Consider the following 20,994-nt stretch of genomic DNA (forward strand, 5'->3'; position numbering starts at 1 on the left):
GGCAGAGCTGACCTCTCTCGATCTCTCTCTTCCAACAACTCCCTCGTAAATTACCAGTAGGCCCTGAAATGAGCCAGAGCAGCACTCCGAAAATTCGCACAGATCCCTATCAGAGAAGACCGCATAAAAATACGCATTGAACTGTGTAGTTCACTAGTACGGATTCTTGGGCAAGTTGGTGTGGCGATCTTGACGAATTCATACGCAAAAAGAACGAGGACAGAGAGAGAACACACAACACAGCGCTAACTTCCAACTAATTTTATTTCACACAAACGTACATATATGTATCCCCAGCCTACCCGCAATCACTTCCCACTGTCACCGCCAATGCTGACGTGTTGCAGTCATGCGCAGAAACGTTGCCTCCTCATCTGACAAATTCGGTGACGGCACGCTCACACAGGACAACCCCGCTTTACTAATCAAATCTGCCTCTACTATTTCTCTTACTTTTTGTGCCTTGTGTTTCGACCGTATCACACATTGCTCAAACCGTGGCACGCAGCCGCAGTCGTGGCAGTGCACAGGCAAATGGTCATCCCTGTATTTGCTGACATTCCGTCTGTGCTCGCCTAACCTGTTAAGACATCGGCCGGTCTGGCCTACATAACGCTTCCCACACGAAAGGGGAACATTATACACCACACCGACTGCGCTCTTAACACATGGTTTCGTATGTCCTTTTACACACCCAACCGGTGCTTTATGGAAGGGGTTAGTCAACTTACAAATTTTGTTCAATTTGTTAGGTGCAGAGAAGACAACCTTTACGTTAATCCGATTGGCAATCTTTTTGAGACAGTGAGACGTATTGTGCAGATATGGAATTCCTGCTACTTTTTTCTTTTCACCCTCCTGTGACCTGTCCTTCCCCTGTTCTAAATTCTTGAGGTTACTCTCGAGAATGGATACGAGAATGGCCGCCGGATACCCAGCAGCGAGCAAGCGCTCCGTTTGCTCATTGAAGCTACTCCCCATGGAATGGTGGCACAATTTTTCAAGACAATTCATAAAACACAGATTAATTATTCCTCTTTTTGTGAGCTTGGAGTGAGCCGAATGAAAAGGTAACAGGCCCTTGTCTGCCCTCGGGTGATATGCCCAACATACATGTCGTTCAGAGAGCGTCAGTTCAATATCAAGGAACTGTAGCACGTTGTTGTCCGGAAGCTCATGAGTCAACACCAAAGGACTAAAACACTCCCTAAATAAGGCTAAAAGCTTACAAACAGCCATCGGAAAATTGGCAACACTGTTGTCAAAGATTACTAAAAAATCATGAACGTATCTGCAAATTTTCACAACATGAACATCATCTAAACGGTCTGCAAGACACCTGTCCAAGTGGGCTAAAAACAGGTTGCTTAAAACAGGAGCCAAACAGGAACTAATACACACTCCCTGCTTTTGAATATAGTATTTCCCATCCCATTCAGCAACAGTTGACCTCAAATAAAACTTTAGTAACTCAAGGAACCCGTCAACTGCGACCAAAGCCGCATTTTGGAAACGCACCGAGCCAAACTGATCAATGCTTTCTTCAACGCTTTTAAGTAGCTCATTATGTAGCAGCGAATAATATAAATCCTTGATGTCTATTGAGCAGGCCAGAAAACCCTTGTAACTATTTAGCTTAAAAAAATCAACAATGTTGACAGAATTCTTCACCATGAACGGGTCGTCAATAGGTAAAAGGTTCAGTTTTTCTTGCAGGAACAGTGCCACTGTTTTTTTCCATGTGCCGTTTTCCGAAATTATAACTCGGAACGGGCAATCCACTTTGTGGCTTTTAGCAGTAAACATAACTTCCAGGGAGCCCGACCTCACCTTTTCTATGCTTTTTGCTACACGAATCAGACTTAATCTGTTGCATAATTTGAGGCCCTCTAATCTGAGTTTACTAATGGACACCTTCTTGCGCCGCCGCAAAACTGAATTGATAGCATCGAGGGCTTTTTCACCAAAATGCCCTTTCTTTAACATGACAAACCCACCTTCTTTATCTGCGCGAAGAACTGCGAGGTCCCTGTCACGCAGGGCCGCCGCCACCTTCCGTATGGGTACACGGGCAACAACACTTTTGGTCCTCATTAGCACGTCCACACCTTCTGAAATCCATCTGTCGGCCTCAGCTTCCGGAGCGATTGCTCGCTGCTGGGTGTCCGGCGGCCATTCTCGTATCGGTAGCTGAGAGTAACCTCAAGAATTTAGAACAGGGGAAGGACAGGTCACAGGAGGGTGAAAAGAAAAAAGTAGCAGTAATTCCATATCTGCACAATACGTCTCACCGTCTCAAAAAGATTGCCAATCGGATAAACGTAAAGGTTGTTTTCTCTGCTCATAACAAATCGAACAAAATTTGAAAGTTGACTAACCCCTTCCGTAAAGCACCGGTTGGGTGTGTAAAAGGACATACGAAACCATGTGTTAAGTGCGCAGTCGGTGTGGTGTATGATGTTCCCCTTTCGTGTGGGAAGCGTTATATAGGTCAGACCGGCCGATGTCCTAACGACAGGTTAGGCGAGCACAGACGGAATGTCAGCAAATACAGGGATGACCATTTGCCTGTGCACTGCCACGACTGCGGCTGGGTGCCACGGTTTGAGCAATGTGTGATACGGTCGAAACACAAGGAACAAAAAGTAAGAGAAATAGTAGAGGCAGATTTGATTAGTAAGGCGGGGTTGTCCTGTGTGAGCGTGCCGTCACTGAATTTGTCAGATAAGGAGGCAACGTTTCTGCGCATGACTGCAACACGTCAGCATTGGCGGTGACAGTGGGAAGTGATTGCGGGTAGGCTGGGGATACATATATGTACGTTTTTGTGAAATAAAATTAGTTGGAAGTTAGCGCTGTGTTGTGTGTTATCTCTCTGTCCTCGTTCTTTTTGCGCTATGAATTCGTCAAGATGAACTATGTAGCTATTTGTTTGTGATCGGTGATAATTTTTTCATTTACCTTTATCTTTTTAATCTCCTCCTTAACCGGACTCAGATACCACCAAAACTCTTGGGGGTCGACATTAATAAATTCTGCTGGTGTGGTACTGAAATGCTTGACCATTTTTTAATTCGCCATAATGTGGAGATGCAGTCTTCTTCCCAGTCTAAACCACAACAGGAATACCGCAAAAACCTAACAAGAATTCCTGTCGTACGACAAAAAACTTTATTGTGACAACACAAGTCCTGTTATTACGACAAAGCCATCTTTTGTTACGACAGAGATTGCTGTCGTAACGACAAAGTCAATTTTTTTAACGCAAATATTCCTGTCGTCACAACAGAACTGCCATTTATGCTACCCTTCACAATGGGCAATAACATTCGAACCGTGCGCAACTTCTTAGGGGACATTAGAATCATGACAAGACAGGGATTCGGCACGACGAAACATCAACATGAGGACAGGAATACGACACGCGACAGAACATTAGAATCCCGACATGACAAGAATACGACAAGACGACGGTGCGACATGCGAAAATACGACAAAACTACAGAAATTTTTCTTGTCATTTTGGACTGGGTTTTTCCTTCGGAGGCAATTGATTTTTCGCCTTCAGTGTATTATTTCTCCGCTAATCCAGGGATGCTGACGATGTATTTGTCATATTTTAAAAGGCACAAAATTGTAATTCGGAATTCTTGAGCAGCACGAAACTGTCGCCAAAAAAGCTCAGGGTCATTTTTCGTCTGTCCAAGATGTATTTCTAAATAGTCTATTACAGCAATGTGACTTGTATTCGAAAAATCTTTAATTTCTTTATTACAACTGCTATTCTGGAGATCCCCTATCCCGTCTGAACAATTGGTACCCAAAGGGTACGATTTCCTCATCGTTAATTTAACTATGTACCCAAGTTTCTGTAATGAAGGCAAGGTGGGGGTCATGTATCAGCAAGGTGTTTTCTAACGGTTCTATGTCATTAACAATGCTTCTTGTATTGAATATAAGTAGCCGAAGTTGTCGGTCCTTTAATGGCTAGCTCTGGAACGTTGTGCTGGTAGGGTTCGGAAGAGGATGATTTTCTTGAGTCAAGAATAAATTTGTTTCAAGAGTTGATGGCGGTAGCTTTTCCCTCATATACGTTGCCTTTCGGCTGTTCGTAGCATCGTCCCAAACGAAAAAGGTACCATCAATACTGATGTTATCGTCGATGAGCGTCACCTTTCTTCTTGCGTCTTTATCACTTTTTAAGCTTGCCATATGCAGCTTTTTTTTCCGTAGTGTGTCCTTGCTATAGTCATTCTCCCGGAAGATTTTCAACCCCTTTAACTTTTTCACATTTTTGAAGAGCGCCTTGTAGCCTTGAAAGTACAAAATTACTTGCCGTTTGGAGGCTTTTCCGATTCTATGAATCCTAGCGACAGAACAGCAATTGACACCCATTTTTTCCTCTAAAAGCTCTTTGATAACGTTTTCCCGCAGTACCTAATCCGATGTACGTGAATGAAGAACAAAAATTTAAAAAAACAAATTCAGGGAAGCTTGCTCGCACACACAAGACTTAGATGGCGAAGCTGTTGTAGGTGATCATTGACGAACGCAAAGTTGAGTTTTTGTATCGTTGTGGTGTCGTGGCTGACGTCGGCGGCTGAGCATTTCATTGATTGATTGAAGGGTTTAACGCGCCGACGCAACGCAGGTGATTTGGCACGCCGTAGTGGAGGGCTCCGGAATAATGTTGACCACCTGGGGATCTTAACGTGCGCCGAAATCTCGTACCCACGGGCGTTTTTGCTTTTCGCCTCCTTTAGAAAAGCGGCCACCGCGGCAGGGAATCGAACCCGCGTCCTCGTGCTCAGCAGCACAACGCCTTAGTCACTGAGCCATCGTGGAGGGTATCATGGAGTTTAAGTGACCTTATCTTGAGAAATGCCAGAGTGAGCTCGTCGCTTTGGTCAACGTTTTCGTACGCTGTGCGAACTATCTGTGCGAACTCGGCTGTGCGAACTATCCGCGGCTGGGCCATGCGGAGTCAATGATCACCTACAGCAGCTTCAACATTCACGTCGCGGCTCTTCTGCGGTACAGAGTGCATGCGCACGGCGACACGAGGGCGAACGAACGAGGGGCGTACGCTATTACATGTCTTTCTCGTTCCCAGCAAGTGTTGCTATAGCCAATTTTGGCCAATCTCCCAAACTGGGTATGCTTGGCGTGACGAACGTGCGCTTGAGGCACGCGGCCAAAGCTGGAGTTTTTTTTTCCAATACCGGAGAAAAGTGGGTATGTGGGTATACGTAGCTTGAGATACGTGCGCCGGAGGCACGCGTGCAGGAGCGATCGTCATTTTCTTGGTATTTTTTTACTGCCGGGTATGTACACAGACCGTTATCTTAACAGCTTCGTTGTTGAAGCAAAACAAACAAGTCATCTTAACAAGTGAATTACAACGTACTTGTAGGGAACATTTATCGCGTGTATGCCCGACCACAACGAAATATGGAAATTTCCGGGAAATGGATTAGCTATTTTTATTAACTTCGTGTGTTTTTCGATCATTAGCACGGCGCTAAAAGGAGCCACATGAAAGTTAATTCCTAAATTTTGTTGATTAGTGATGTTGAGGGAAATAACATTCTGCCTTCAATGTCCACCTCGCTGTATAAAGCTTCCGGGAAAAACGGTAGCGAAGAGAAAAATGACGGATTTTCATGTTGCCCCTTGACTGGGGCAGGGAGATGAGAGCAGTGGTGACGCGAGCCGGATGAACGGAGAGGTTCAGTTGGCGCATCAAGTAGCATGAGTGGCCCAGTGCCGGCCGCCAAAACACGGCGAGCCACGGCCGGAATTTGTTGTTCGCCGCCACTGCAGACAAGGCAGGCACATGCAGCGCAAGGACCGCCATTTTACACACCGTTGCTCATTCGCACCGTATAGGTAAGGTAAACAGAGGTAACCGCGCACTGCTGTGGCGAACTCGTGGAACGTCACCGACACACTCGACATGAAGCAAAGTAGGCTACGGCAGGTAAAGAGGCTACTGCGGAAGCTGTCGCATGAACCCACCAAACACCCATGCCGAATTTCAATATTAATTGTTCTATTCATCACCAAATGTCCAACTGAGGACTAAGGCCGAGTAGTGTAGAGCTACGGATTAATTTATATCATCTGGAGGTACCTTACGTGCTCCTAAATCTGGTACACATTGGCGCGTGTGCTTTGTAAATTCGTCAAAAATATGCCACACCGAGTAAAATAGAATACTCGGTCACCTATGAAGCAGCACTGTGCTCTAGCTCCGGAGAAACGAAGGGGTATTTCTGACCGCTATCAAGCTCGGAGCTTTTGCGAGCACCTCTTTCTGCGGGCTTCATCGCCACCAAGCGTGAGGACATTGGGCGGCACTCCTCAGCTCTCTTCAGTTCTCGTTGGTGCCTCAGCCAGGCAAGCTAATACCATTGTTGTCTCGTGTCGACAATTTAAAGTTGGCATATACGCTGTAGGAAAATGGACCTAGGCACCAAACTATGCCTGCATTGTCCCCCCCTGCAAATATTCTTACGAGGAGAAATGCTGCGCTAATGCACCTCACAGCAGGCGACCTGTACAGGCCGGCGCTCAGGATGACACTCAGGAAGACGAGTGGCTCTTCTTAGGCAAACTTTTCCAACACTAGTAGGCTGTCATTGTTTTAGGGAGGCCCTGAAATTTCCCTACATAAGTATTTATGCTAGCATTAAAAATAACTAGCAACATAAGGCGCATATACTGAAAAATGCTCTAAAACGGGAGTCCAGTACCCTATTGAAAGGACGGTCTTGCAATGATGGGCACTGTATTTCATAGCGAAAATTCAGCCTCTAAATCAAAGAATATTCTTTTACGTCAGGTTTTCTTCAATGCATGAGGCCCTAGAATAAAGTATAAATCTTCTGAATTGCTCCCAGCGCCCATTGATAAAAACAAATACGTAGACGGCAGTCTATCAGCAACAGCGCTAGCAGGTGTTGCGTAATTTCAAATAAGAGTACCATTTTTTTCCCTTGTTTCCGTCCCGAAAGGTGTGTGCAAGTTGCCACTCAAGCAAGGCAGCTGCAACGGGAAGATCCCCCGCTACTTCTTCAACATAACTTCGGGATTCTGCGATGTCTTCACTTACACGGGCTGCGATGGCAACGAGAACAACTTCGCTTCTCATGAAGACTGCATGGCCGAGTGCGAAGGTCAGCAGCTTGTCTCTTTCCTTGTTTTATTTAAGGATTAAACTTACCACTATTAGCCACTTTGACAAAAACAACGTTCATATGGATTAAGTGCGTTAGGTTGGTGTGCGTTAGATCTAATACATCGAGGAATTGTTTTACAGAGGCAACAGAAAACATACCTGCAATGCTAAGTGACGTATAAAACCGTAAGGTGCTTCCCTGACTCCTTGAAGGAAGTTTTTAAAACAAATGCACCGATACGTTTCAGATGAAAGGGAGCAGATGCATGCAAACGTGTTCGCAAGTATTTTACAGACCCTTGAAATATTAGCCGTTCACAATCCAGCCAATTTATTATTTATTTATTTTAGCAATATTGCTAGCCCCAACGTGGGGCCACAGCAGAGTGGGTGCTATGCCACAAATGTCTTGTCTATGATGAGAATGTGTCCTGGCGAACGGCACATACCCATAGTGGGACATCAGCGGTAGGAATAAAAATACGATTTACCTACAGGGTCCTGTGCAAAGGAAATTCAGAGTGGTTGGAAAGCTTTTTTTTAATGTAAAATTGAAGATATATTACAAGAAAGAAGTGCCAAGAATAATAAAAAACAAATTCCACTAGTTGCCAGCGCAAACGAAGCCAATGATAGCGTAAATAAATCCGAATTTTCTATCAAGCTGATAAGGACAGAGCAAACATAGCCACGTCCAGGTAGTCCCCAATGAAAGGAGATCCGGCCCAGGTAAGGCAATCTCCAGCTGCTGCGATACGGCACCTCCAGGAGCTAGTATCTTATCCTAGAAAAACTTCGCAGGCAAGCAGGTAACTCATCATCATTGCAGTAGCTGCGCAGAGGGGGCTGTGTCCGACGAGGCCTGTGAAGATACCCTCTTAATTGCGGTGCATGACAAAGAATAGCGGCGCAAATAACCCCGAGGTTACCCGAAGGGCCCCATTCTGTTTTCCAGGATAAGTTTAAAGTCGTGAAAACCTGCCCATAATAATCAAACGGATACTTTCTGGCTTTCCTCATTTTATATCCTCAGCGACCAGCTTTTGTCAATGCGATTCCAGATTTGCCTTCCCTAGCTATTATCTTCGAGCGCTTTCAACATCACGCCAATCTAAAACGGTGATTGGGCTTTGGTAAAAAAAAGAGGGGATGGCAGGTTATTTTTTACCGATTATTGTGCGCAACATATACAGCGTTCGGTGTCATCTGATTATAGAATACCAGCACAAGCATCAGTGAAATTTCATGTAGGTGCCGTGTTTTCCTTGTGTGCCGGGAAGAAGGCGTAACCTGTTTTTGGTATGGTCACACTTTGCCAGACCAGAACCCAGAGAGGTTCACTCTTCGGTGCCTGGATCATTACGGGTGTTTGGAAAGTTTGTAAGGATGGTTACTGGTTTAGAGGAATTAACAAGCTAGTTACCGCAATGTCTTCATGCTGCAAGTGTAGGTAACAAGGTGCCTTCCAGCAAAGTGCACTCGTCTACATGCAAGGCCAAAAGATGGATGTGCACGAAAAGGTATGTAGGTTAAAGCATGACCTCAGTCTGCGTTGTAAGCCGACGCGTAGATATAAAGCATCCCAGTGAGCGCATCTCCAGGCCTTCAAGAGGGCGCCACTGGTCTCGCCCGGACTCCCGCGTGCGCTCTGAGCTCCGCGTGTATTGCGTTTTAGTGCGGTTTTCCTGTTGTGTTGGTGCATATCATTACCAGGACGTGTTTCGGACCTCCTCAGCAAGTTTTAGGACTTTCCTGCGAACATTGGTAAAGTTACGGCGTTCTTTGTGGGGACCACGTCGGGAGTACGCCTAGACCGTTAGGCCTAGCGACCACCTCGTCTGCATCCGGACGGCTTCGCCGATCAACACCGCAACGAGTGCCTCACAACCCGGCAAGATGAAGGGATTCCCTTCTGAACAAGACGGCTGGTTCCGCTAAGCTTCAAAAACGAGGGTGAGCGATCCTACATTTCGTAAACTGATACTTCGCTCCTGGGACGTTTTCCCGATTCAGTCCTTCTTACCCCGAGACTTTCGTCACGAACTATGCCTTCGAGCCGAACTCACCGCGAACGAAGCTGCCGAGCTCAAAGTAAGCCTCTTACCCGGCAAAAACATTGCCGTCTTGCTTGCTCAAGAGCCATCCGCAATCTCCAAACTTAAAAACTGTTCCTTCGTCACGCTCAACGCAAAACAACAACGCATCAGTGTCTATGAAGACGCCAACCGGGAATCATGCAAAGGAGTGATCCATGGTGTGGCCGGCAACACGTCTCCGGAATTTCTGCATCAACACCTTAAAGCTTTTGGATACGAAATCCTCGCTGCCCGCATGATGGGCTCTATCCAAACTGCGATCATCACGTCCTCCGGTACATACGTGCTTGTAGAAGTAGACTACGAGGGCGGCCTACATAGGTGTACGCCACACAAACCAGGCGTCCAATACTGCACGAAGTTCCTTAAGCTCGGGCATCGAGCTGACGTCTGCACGCAGGTATCTCACCCTCTTTGCCCTAAATGGAGATCAGCAAAGAAAGGTCAACAATATGAATGCAGCACCAAGTGCTCCCTTCGTAGCGGCCTGCACCCATCCGAAGACAATGAATGCAAGGTCCGACGAGAAGCAGACGCCGTGACAAGGCTTGAAGCCTACCAAAAGGGGCTTGCCATCCGGAATGCGACGGAATCACCGAAAGGATCCATGCCCCAACGAGAACCACCGACCAAGAATTACAAGGCATCGACAGAGCAGGCGTCACAAGAACCCCCACTTACGAATGCCAAAGCACCAACATCGAGCTTCCACCAGCACGGGGCTCATGCAAGTGTCGAAGCCCCCTCAGGAGCAACGAACTGGTCGTAGAGCAACTAACGCTAGGTACGCATCGTTTGCACATACACTGAAAGGCAAGCACACTCAGGACACCACACCAAACAACACGGCAGAAAACATCCCAATAAATCTCGAGGGAGGTACTCAGGAAGACCCTACCTCAGAATCTGCCCACAGGGACGCGGAGAGGGAGAAAAATGCGCACGACACTGAACAAGCGCCTCTCACCAAGAGAAGCAGATCCAAAACCCCAAGCAAGCCATCGTCTACCCGATCACACGAACTCAGCAAAAGAATGGAGGCTCTCGAAAAGCAAATCGCCGAAAATGAAAAACAAGTGGAGCTCCTACTAGAGAACAACACAAAAATGTGCGAACAGGCCAACGCCTTACAAGGCGCCTGCTTGGCTTTGCAGCGAAATTTCGAAGCTCAAGCACAGTCAATCGCTGCACTAACCAACCTGATTACTCAACAAGAACAAACATTTGAGGCCCGTGCACTCAAGGCGTAAGCCCTCTCTTTACCGGGGTAGAACAGATAGCATGCCACCTTCAGCTGCCACCCATCCCCAGCTACGATGAAAACGCACAGCAATAACGATATTAAGATCCTACAGTCGAACTGCCTGGGTTTAAAAGGAAAATAGGCAGCATTCTTCTACTGGATCACATACGTACCCCACTCTCCGGACATCACCGTTTTACAAGAAGCAGGCAAAAACCCGAAAATTCTAGGCTACATGACGTATCAAAGACGTCACAGCATCGCCATTCTGGTGACCAAACGTATACCCTCCAACATTGAACTTGACACGGATGCAAGCCTGACAATATCTGTGTCTACACTTAGCACTGGGAAAACATGGAGGATACTCAGAGCGCTCATCAACCCGAACGCGACGAAAAGCATGACGCAGCGCAAGCTACAGGCACTCATGAAAGAACACGTAAACGATACGGAGAAGCTCATCGAATCCATCAAAGACACATACATCCCAGCACCTAGACAACCACAATACGCTGAGTATACAGACGCCCCAAATAAAAACATCCATGAAAAATTCGACATGACAGAACTGAAACGCGCTCTCAGCCACTGCAAAGGAAACAAGGCACCGGGTCCAGATGCCATAACCTCGGCGCATCTGAGGAACATAGCGGAAGAAGACTTGTCGGCCCTTTTGAGAGAAATTAACAGTATGTGGCTGGAGCAACAACCCCTGGTGACGCCATGGAAAATTGGGAACATGATTTTTATACCCAAGCCAGGGAAGCCAATCTGACTTGAAAACCTACGACCGATTACATTAACCTCAAACGCCGGCAAAATCATGGAACGTATGGCCTTGTACCACGTTCAAGATCATCTTCAAAAGAAAGGAGCTCTGCCATACAACGTGGTGGGTACCGAGCAAACATTTCCACACAGGATACACTACTTCCGATCTACGAAGATATCACTAAGGAACCCAGCCATTCGCAACTCAAAGCGATATTAGCAATAGATCTAAAGAAAGCTTTTGACAATGTGGATCATGATTCAATGTTAGAGGAGCTCGCTAAGACTGACTGTGGGGCTCGTCTCTATAATTGTGTCAGAGACTTTTTACGAGACAGGGTACTCACGGTTGGAATTGGCGAGCACACATCAGAAGAATTTCCACACCCGCAGCGAGAAATCCCACAAGGTTCTGTATTATCTCCGACTTTCCGACTTTATTTAACCTGGCTATGCTGAAGGTTCACGGGGCCTTAGAATCGGTACCAGACATATGTCACACCCTGTAAGCAGACGACGTTACCGTATGGATCAATACAGGTTGTCCTGGGCACATACAAGACCTGCTACAACAAGCTCTCCTCGCCACAGAAGCTGCCGCTGTAAGGATAGGACTACACTGCTCCGTGGAGAAAACACAGCTTCTGGCAGTCCATAGTCATCGATGGAAACCTTCAGAACTTCGCTTGTTATTGAACGGGAACGCTGCCGGTCCGGGAAAGCACATCAAGGTACTAGGACTGCCACTACAAAGTGACGGAGGAGGACACATGGCAGTGAATAACATTATCAGACATTGAGAACAGATTCTGCACATGTTTCGGAGAATCTCTAACAAAAACAGAGGACTCCTAGAAGACGACCTCCTTCATCTGAGAGATGCTCTCATCACGTCCAAAATCACATATCAAATACCGTACGTCAATATCAATAGGACTCAATAGAACAAACTTAACTCGCTTTTGCGGAAGGCCACGAAGATCGCCCTCGGCGTACCTTTGTACGCCAGCACCAACACGCCAGCACCTACTCGATACAGGCACCATCAATACACTCCAAGAAGTATTGGCAGTCCACAGACATAACCAACTGGATTGACTGCGAAAATCCCCGCAAGGCGAGGAAATTCTACGCGCTGCCGGCTGCAACCCCTTGCGAACCCCTACTGGAGAAGTGGCTATATTGCCACGAGAACTGCTGAACCTCATTCAGGCAGCACCCATCCCGAAAAATCTGGACAAGGAAGGCAACCCAGCAAGACGACTCATCCGGGCCAAATTTTAGGCTAAGAAATCCACCAGAGACGCGCTTCAGATCCATATTTACACCGACGCGGCAGTGCAAAGATATAGCTATTGCATAGCATTCACGCGCAGTTCAGGCCAGGAAGGCACAAACCAAAGCAATTACTATTCCGTCGAAGACGCCGAGGCCACTGCAATAGCCTGGGCATCCGCGTGCACTGCGACACAGCACACTTTTACCAACATATAAACTGACTGCAAGAAGGTCTGCACCCTTTTGACACAAATCTTCATTCCAAAAGCGGCTTTGTAAGCGCTTAAGCACCTTAAAGGCACAAAAGGGTACACTGTGTATCGAGACACACAGGTTTGGCAGGAAACAAAACAGCAAATCTGGTGGCCCGCGAAGGGCTTCTCCGGGCACCTGCCAACTGTGGTCAAACCCAAAAGCCCGTGACACCGCTAAAACTGCAGCTTAAAGAATGCGCAGACAGCAAACACAAATTCACTCCTCCGAACAAGAAATTGTCCAGGCAACAGCAAACCACTATAAGGCTGACGCAAACGCAAACGCTACTCATACCCGACAAACTATACATGTACAAAGGCTGTATGAACACTTCCCCGCCAGAGCGCGATGAATTACACCTACCGATCAATCAAGAGCACATGTTATGGCTATGGCCCAAGGTAGACAGAAGCAGTTTCCGCAGGGAGTGGCTGACTCAAATGGCCACGCTAGAGCAGCAGCTATCGTTGGCAAACTTTGTCCAAAAGACCATAGGCAGCCCGCCTTCCCGGCAAGACCCCTGGAAGACCAACTAACGAGGAAATTCTGTGGCCCCCTGGAATGAGGAGGCCTTAGCTTAAAGGGCAAATAATTTCAATATCTCTCTCTCTCTCTCTCTCTCTCTCTCTCTCTCTCTCTCTCTCTCTCTCTCTCTCTCTCTCTCTCTCTCTCTCTCTCTCTCTCTCCAGGCCTTCAAGCGGAGTCATTAATTTAACGGATGTAATGAGCGTTGCAAGTGTGCATGTACGAGCCAGAAAGAACGTCGTCGCTAGCATCAGGAAACAGGAAGCACCGTTCCAGAGGCGCTTTTCACTCCAAAGTAACTGCAGCAACGGAAGACCATGGAAGCTGTTCAAACGCTTAAATGTGAAACGTTGGCCCTAACATTTATTTTTTTTTCCTGTAAACTTGCACACTCAAGCCTAACGCCTTGAGTGAGTATGGGTCGCTGGTCGGCGAATCTCTCCCCGCAGCCTATAGTTTGCCGAGTTCGTTTTGAGTTGGCGGAGATGCGGCTCTGTGATTCTGCACTGCAGGGGATGTTTTTCCCAGAGAGCTGGAAATAGGAGTCGCAGGTATGTGGGAGATTTCGGCATTTTGGGCAAGATTACAACAGGAGAACTTCTGGACATCAAGGGGCAAGAACACCATTTTGAATTACCGTAAAACCCCGTTATAACGAAGTACGAGGGGCTGTCGTAATTACTTTGTTATAACCATTACCTAGTTACCCGCCAATGTACATTTTTACCAGCACTTTACATGAAGAAAAGATGCACTCATCACGAAAAACTCACCGCAGACCGCGAAAAAGGAAGCGAAAAAAAAAATCAGAAAAAAAAAATCGTTGCCTAATTCCACATGCTTGCTTAATTATCCAATTGCACGAATCTATAATTAATTACACGATAGACGAGCCTCGCGGCTCGCCCCGCCGAGAAAAAGTCATTCATAGATTTTTGCTGCATATTCTTCAGGCGAATGGTGGCTTTTTCAACCGCAGCCGCGATTTTGAGCCCGTCCTCAGCGCCATCGTGAGCCCCAAAGAAGCGGTGCAGCAGGTTTGCTGCATCCCGGTAGAGTTGTGGAGGAACATCCAGGCACCCTACCGGCATCCCGGGAGACGCGCACGCTCGCGCGTGTTGCCAGGTGCTGGCAGTCATTTTAGCGTTCTTGAGTTGGCGGCCCCTTAGCTGCCGGGAGTTCTGAATTAATGCATGCGTGATGCGACGTAAACTGTCAGACGCCATAAGATATTGACATGACGGGTACTAAAATAGTAAGTAAATGCTCACTATAGAAAAAACGGTTTGTTATATATACGAAAGAATAAGTTTGCGCAGAAGACGAGGACGAAGAGACGCTCGTCCTGTCCTCTCGTCTCTTCGTCCTGGTCTTCTGCGCAAACTTATTCTTTCGTACATCATGAACCAACTAGCCAGCAATCAAGTCCTACTAGGTTTGTTATAGCTATTGCTAGGAATATTCAGCTTCGTTAAAACGAGGTACTAAATACATCGGCGCCTATGGGAATTTGAAGGGGAATTACGATTGCTTCGTTTCAATAGCTTGTTAATCCCGTTTGTTATATCCCAGATATTAGTCCGGTATATCCTGTTACATTATAACGAGGTTTTGCTGTAAAAAATGTTTCTGCTCAACGAGTGCGGTGTAGCAAGAAGCACACAATTTGTTTTGCCGGGGAAGATTGGCGGGTATAAATTATATCCACCGGCGCCAAAGGAAAGGTTCGTATTATAAAGCGATGGGCTCAAATTCCTATTCACACTCCATGATGTCGTTCAGAAAGGGACTGTACCAGGCGCAAAGCAAGTGTGTTCTAGCGGACGGAATAACGTGTTGTCAACCGCGAACCAGCGCATACATCGAAACTACGCCCCGTAGGATTTCTGTTTCGCTGCATTAAAGAAAATAGAAGGAAAGCTATGTTGTGAGGAAAACAGAGCGTAGCAACAGTCGCGTTGTATTGCATGCGATGAATAATTTCAGAATAACGAGCAGTATTGACAATTTTGTGTTTAAAACTTTCCTTAGAACCAGCCGTTGAGTTGTGCCGGCTCAGGGAGAAAGCATCCAAAAGTATAGTGCAGGCAAGAAAAAAGAAAATGGCGGTCTGGGTTTCCTCGATGAAGTTATCGAGTTCACTAGATTCCGAAATGAAACCTGTGAGTTCATGAGCGAGCACAGGAGCACCTCAGCGTAATTAAGGGTGAAACTCAGCTTCTGCACAACCATTCTTTGCGTGAACCATGCTTTGCGTGAACCCTATTTGCGTTTTCGTGCGCCATATAGTGCGCCATATGCACGCACCGTGGCCTGGCCGAAGTACACTGCACACCTGGGGCGCTTCGGACCGGGGCGCTTCGGACCCCGGAGTCTAGCCATCGCTCGGGTGCGATGTCTAATGGGAGAGCGATCTGGGGAGCGGACTAGACGAGTCGTAAGCAGCGGAAGGACGGACGAAGACAGGGGAGCATCGGGTTCCGGAGTGTATAGCTATCGCTCGAATTGCACGTCTGACCATTCGCCTCTACACTTAGCCAGCCGACATTCAGCCACCGTTCGAGCCCGAGCAGCAGCAGCCTCATCGCGGCGTACGCCACTTCTCCGTCCGAGCCCGAGCTGGAGAACCCTCATCGCTGCGCACGCCACCTATTCCAACGCGCCCGCGCCAAAGCAGCCTCATCGCGGCGGGCCCTTCGTTCGTCCGCGAGTCACAGCGACGAGACTGCGGCGGACTTGAACGTCAGGCCCTTCAACGTCAGCTTGAACGTCAGGCTCTTCCTACGAGCCCGTGCCGCATCACACCGAAGCAGCCCAGCGGCGCCGAACCGTAAGCGACATCAAGCCTGTTGATCCTATTAAATACTATGCAAAAACTTCCATATGTCTGCGCCTCAATCTCCTCGTGCCCAGTGTGGACGAAGGGTCGCGTTGAGAATCCCGACCATCACAGGTGCCCTGGTGTCATGAAAGCCTCTCGCCCAAGCGTTTTAAAAGAAATTCTTTACAACTTCAAGGCTCGGACCAGAACTTCTTTATATGAGCCGCGAAGCCTTTACTGCCGCGCTGTATGCGACTCCGTGCTCTCTATCCGGAAGTGTACTTGTTCCTGCACTAACCCGACGCCCCCAAACTTGTCCGTCACAAACCACAGCATCGCTTTTCTCCGAACTAGCGGAAGAACGATTTTGGTGTCGACTGGATCTGTGAGCCTGGCTCTTGTGATTACCTCCGTGAAATTTGCCTTAGGAGCGTGTTTTTGTACCCCTGCTTTTCATCTGTAGGGCTTGTTTTATATTGTTGCCGCTTGCATGTATTCGAGAAAAACATTGTTTTGACGAGTTGCTGGCAACGCAAGATCGAAAGAGGTGGGACGTGGGTTTAATTCCCAAGACTTGCAAAAGGGAAAAGCACTGTATGTTTTACTTTTATGTAACCGGGGCCACGGACACACACGGCAACATAGAAAATCTGTAGCGGGCATCCCGTGCCGACAACGTTTTGCCGCTCTGTTCGCAGACCCTTGCCGCCTGCCGGTGGATTCGAGCCGCTGCAGCAACACCACCGTGGAGCGGTACTACTTCAACTCGCAGACGGGACTTTGCGAGACTTTTGACTATGGTGGCTGCGAAGGCAACGGGAACAGCTTCCCGGACCTCGACTTGTGCAAAAAACGTTGTGAAGGTTGTGAAACGTTGTGAAAGTCATATCTTACAGTGTCGGTGCCTATTTTCGTGTAATAGCGTACCTAACTCTCCGATAGGCTCCATACTTGCTGAGTCCTCTCGAATCAGAAAGTTGACCTAGTTTTTCATGGCGCCGTTGCAGTTTACCCGCATACTTATACAGTGTAGCCCGGTTATAACGAAGTAAGCGGGAATCTGAAATTTCTTCGCTATTACTGGACTATTATAAGACCGCTATAATTGGGACGGGAAATCAAGATCACTTCGTTATAACCGCTATATCGCTGTAAGTGGGTTCGTTATAAATGGGCTACACTGTATTGTTACTGGTACCATTCTACAGTAAACTACAGTTTACAGCTTTGTGGCGGCGTTGTACTGTTTACTGGCATCCCTACACATCAGGTTTGTTTCCAACCGTATTATACATTTCCAACATCTTGGCGAAAACCTTGATGTTCTCTTAAGGGTTCAGAAGGCGATGATTTGTGAGTTCTTTCATATTTTGTCTCAGCCTTGCAAGGAAGGACCTTGTAGACACTGTAGAAACCATAAGCACGTAAGCGGAACAATAGGGCCTAACACAACGTCACGGCCGTGTTTATACCCGAGGAAAATGTATTTATGTCCCTGTTTTACGAACACGTAGGCACGCCCATACACCACGGACACATGCACATGCACGCCGAATTGCATACAAACACACGAACACACAAAAAAACACACACTGTAGCGGCTGTGGTTCACTGTTTCTGGGGCCATCCACATCACACCAAGATCCTTGGTCCGGGCAACCTACAGACGAAAAACACATTTACAATTTTGATGCGTATATGTATGTACATGAGTCAACGTTATAGCAATAGGCCGGCACGTCTTTATAAGCGTTCCAGGTGCTTCTGCAGGTTGTGTGATTGTGGCTATGTCAGCTAAAGATAGTCGTAGTGAAAGAACCAGAGGTTCCACTTTTGTTCCGTGTCTACGAGGCTGGCAAGGCGCGACGTGGCTTTTGCGGCGTTGCTAGCGCGCGTCTCTTGCCTTCGTGCGAACAAGGTATTGGTGAATGTCAATCGCTCAAAGGGTGAGGAACAGTCCGCTCGCAAGTATAATCGCTTTGTCTTTTCCACCTGTCAGTGAGCCGCCAGTTCAGCACGTGAGGCCCCGTGATTTTGGTGATTTGTTTCAGGCCTTACAGGGCTTACATATGCAGAAGTAAGCAATCCCCCACAAGAAGGCGCAAAGCACCTCTGTACGCACGCGTGCACACTAAAGAGCACGCACACAATTTAGCAGCCCCCGCTTTAAGGGCGTCTTACGACACCGTTAAAGGTGTCTTCCGAGTGAACAAGAATTAACTAGGCAGACCACTAGGCACGAGGCGAGATGATGTGTGGCTCGGTTTTCTATAGCAGCAGCGGAGCTTAATTTATTAGAATGTGAAACGAAAACGATATTGAGATACTACAGGTATTGGTACCTTACAAAACCCGAATACATAAACACGTTCTCGGGGAAATGATAAGGAGCTAAGTTCGAGCTAAGGTGAAATGGGTTCATAACAAAATACCGTGAATACTCAACACAACCACACTCACATCATAAAGTGCCGTGGCCGCTGATGTACCGCTGCCTCGGAGGGCTAGAGCGGCTCCTGCCAAAGGGTAGCTTTCGGAGTGGGGATTGCGTTCCAGCGACAGATTGCGTTCCAGCGACAACGTTGATTCACGGCGAACAGTCCCGGCAGTCGTCGTTGTAGTATTCTCTGGAGCGGGCCTTTGTGGTGCTTTTTAGCGCCCACCCAACGTGTAGACTTAAACATTGGTGCCCCCAGCCTTGGTGCCAGCTGCGACAAGACCTTTAATTGAAAATACATTATGGCCATTAGAACTCTCGAATTGCTACTCAGAGAAGCCTCATCGTTACTGACTCTGAGTGGGCAGGTGATTGTAGGCAGCGTCATGTTGACGTAAAAACCAAACGGCAATCGCCTTCTGGCGGCAGCCGTCTCTGGCCAATCCTGTTGAAGGGGTGTGAGCTGTCCGAAGACCATTCGCAACTTCGTACTGATAAGCTACGAATCCACACAGTGGTGTGTTTATAGGACCAGTAGGTCACACTCGCGATGTTACAGTAATGCATTGCCGGGGCAAGTCATAATTTCCGCACGCAAGTAGACGCAAAAGGGCCTTGAAATATTGGTTGGTATGGCGTGTTACGAATCGGCCAACGCCGCCGTATTTTCCGGCATCAGCCACCACGTGGGAATCGACCACGTGCGCCCGCGTGTCGGTGAATCGTATTTTCGTGTCTCGCCATGCCGGGTCGGTCACCTCGCTTTGCAACGCGCCTCCGGCGGCTGCCAGCGGCACGCCCAGGCATGCGTCACGACGTTCGCCACACCCTTCAGGCACCTGCGCGTCGGTGAGTCCCGTCTTGACATCCCCGGCTCAGACGTTTCGCTATCGGCGCGATCAACATTCGCTAGCGCGACCCCGGCACCTTTCATGGACACTCTCTCCGCCCCCCTCTCGGACTCCACGTGGGGCGAACCCATGAATGACTCACGAACTATGGAAAGAGTGTGTGTGTGTCTGTGATGTTCGTGGCGTGTTACTCTTGGGGGCGTTTTTTGGGTATAAATAGAAGCAGCACAAACGTTGAATTTCATTCCTGTCTGAGCAGCGAATCCATGCGGTCGCTCTGCTCGAGTCCTGTATTGTAATCTCGCCCGTCGGGGCATTGTATGTTTTTTTGGCTTCGGCTCACCTCTCGCTATGAAGTAAACAGTTACGTTATCCTACTGCTCTGGACTTCTTCACGGCTGCAACACCGGCTGGCCGCTCGCACCATACACGCTACCCATCGTATGTTGGAGGCAACGGAGAACGGATCGGGTGCCCCCGCTCGGTCGCAACAACTGGTGTCACCGCTGGGATGACATGGTTGCAACAACTGGTTGGCAGCGGTCGGATGACAACTTCGTGACACCTGAAGCCAGCGGTGCGAGACCCAACACCACGGACGTCAAGGCGGCTTCGGACTTCGCCGAATTCACGGCGGTGAAGGGTGAGTGCGGGACTTTTCTTCACTGAGTTTTACCAGGCTTCTGAGGATCGCTGGTAGGGCGTGTGTTTTTGTCGCGTGGGTTATTCGCGGAAAACATTTTTTGGAGCAGTGGGAAAGCAGTACTCTAGACCGGCCATGAATTTGAAAGCGTTGAAAAAACCGCAGTTGTTGGAGCTTGCAAAAGAGTTGCGCTTGGATGTTACAGACGCGCTGAGAAAGCCAGAGCTGACAGAGGCTATACTCGCTGTTGGGGCTGACGATGACGAGCTGTTTGAGTGCATTGAGCTGATCAATGGCAGGGAGACCGCTAAACGTCAGGCTGCAGAGGCTGAGCGCCAGCGTGAGGAACGCGAGGAGAAAAAGCGAGAACAGGAGCTCGAGAGGCAGAAACAGGAACAACAGGAGGAAAAGAGACGAGAGCATGAGAGACTCCTACTCGAGCAGCAGGAAAGGAAGCGACAGCATGAGCTGGAAATGAAGCGTCTAGACGTCGACGCGTCTCGACCTAGACGTCAGAGTGGCAGCAGCGTGCAGTCTGCGGCGACTGACCGACCTACGTTGCGAATGTGTGACCTAATGCGACCCTACAAGGTAGGAGAAGACATCGGTCTTTTTTTGGTCAACTTCGAGCGTACGTGTGAGAGGGCCCAGTTTAGCCGAGACTCATGGCCGCGAAAGCTGCTTACGCTTTTGCCAGGTGAGGCATCCGACGTGATGGCCCGCTTGCCAAAGGAGGAGGCGGGGGACTACCAGAAAGTCAAGTCTAGCCTCCTGCGTAAGTACAGGCTGTCAGCAGAGGCGTTTCGCCAGAAGTTCCGTGAAGCCGAGAAAGCTAGAGGCGAGTCGTACTCGGAGTTCGCCTACAAGCTGAGGGCAAATATGGAAGAGTGG

General features: G+C 48.2%; 1 protein-coding gene across 12 annotated transcripts in view; it reads left to right on the plus strand.

The window, feature by feature from the left end:
• Positions 1-20,994, plus strand: part of LOC144178022 (papilin-like) — a 758,094-nt gene that overhangs the window by 556,814 nt on the left and 180,286 nt on the right. For 10 of the 12 annotated variants that reach the window (XM_077705608.1, XM_077705621.1, XM_077705577.1 and 7 more), the window contains 2 exons: positions 7,017-7,178; positions 16,871-17,035. In XM_077705608.1, the coding sequence (XP_077561734.1) occupies positions 7,017-7,178; positions 16,871-17,035 (327 nt within the window). The remainder of the gene's footprint in view (positions 1-7,016; positions 7,179-16,870; positions 17,036-20,994) is intronic. The other 2 variants (XM_077705588.1, XM_077705615.1) reach the window with 1 other exon arrangement.

Source organism: Haemaphysalis longicornis, unplaced genomic scaffold (genome assembly GCF_048455015.1).
Source record: "Haemaphysalis longicornis isolate Haplotype H1 unplaced genomic scaffold, Haemaphysalis longicornis Haplotype H1 scaffold_1, whole genome shotgun sequence".
NCBI classification, from domain to species: Eukaryota; Metazoa; Arthropoda; class Arachnida; order Ixodida; family Ixodidae; genus Haemaphysalis; species Haemaphysalis longicornis.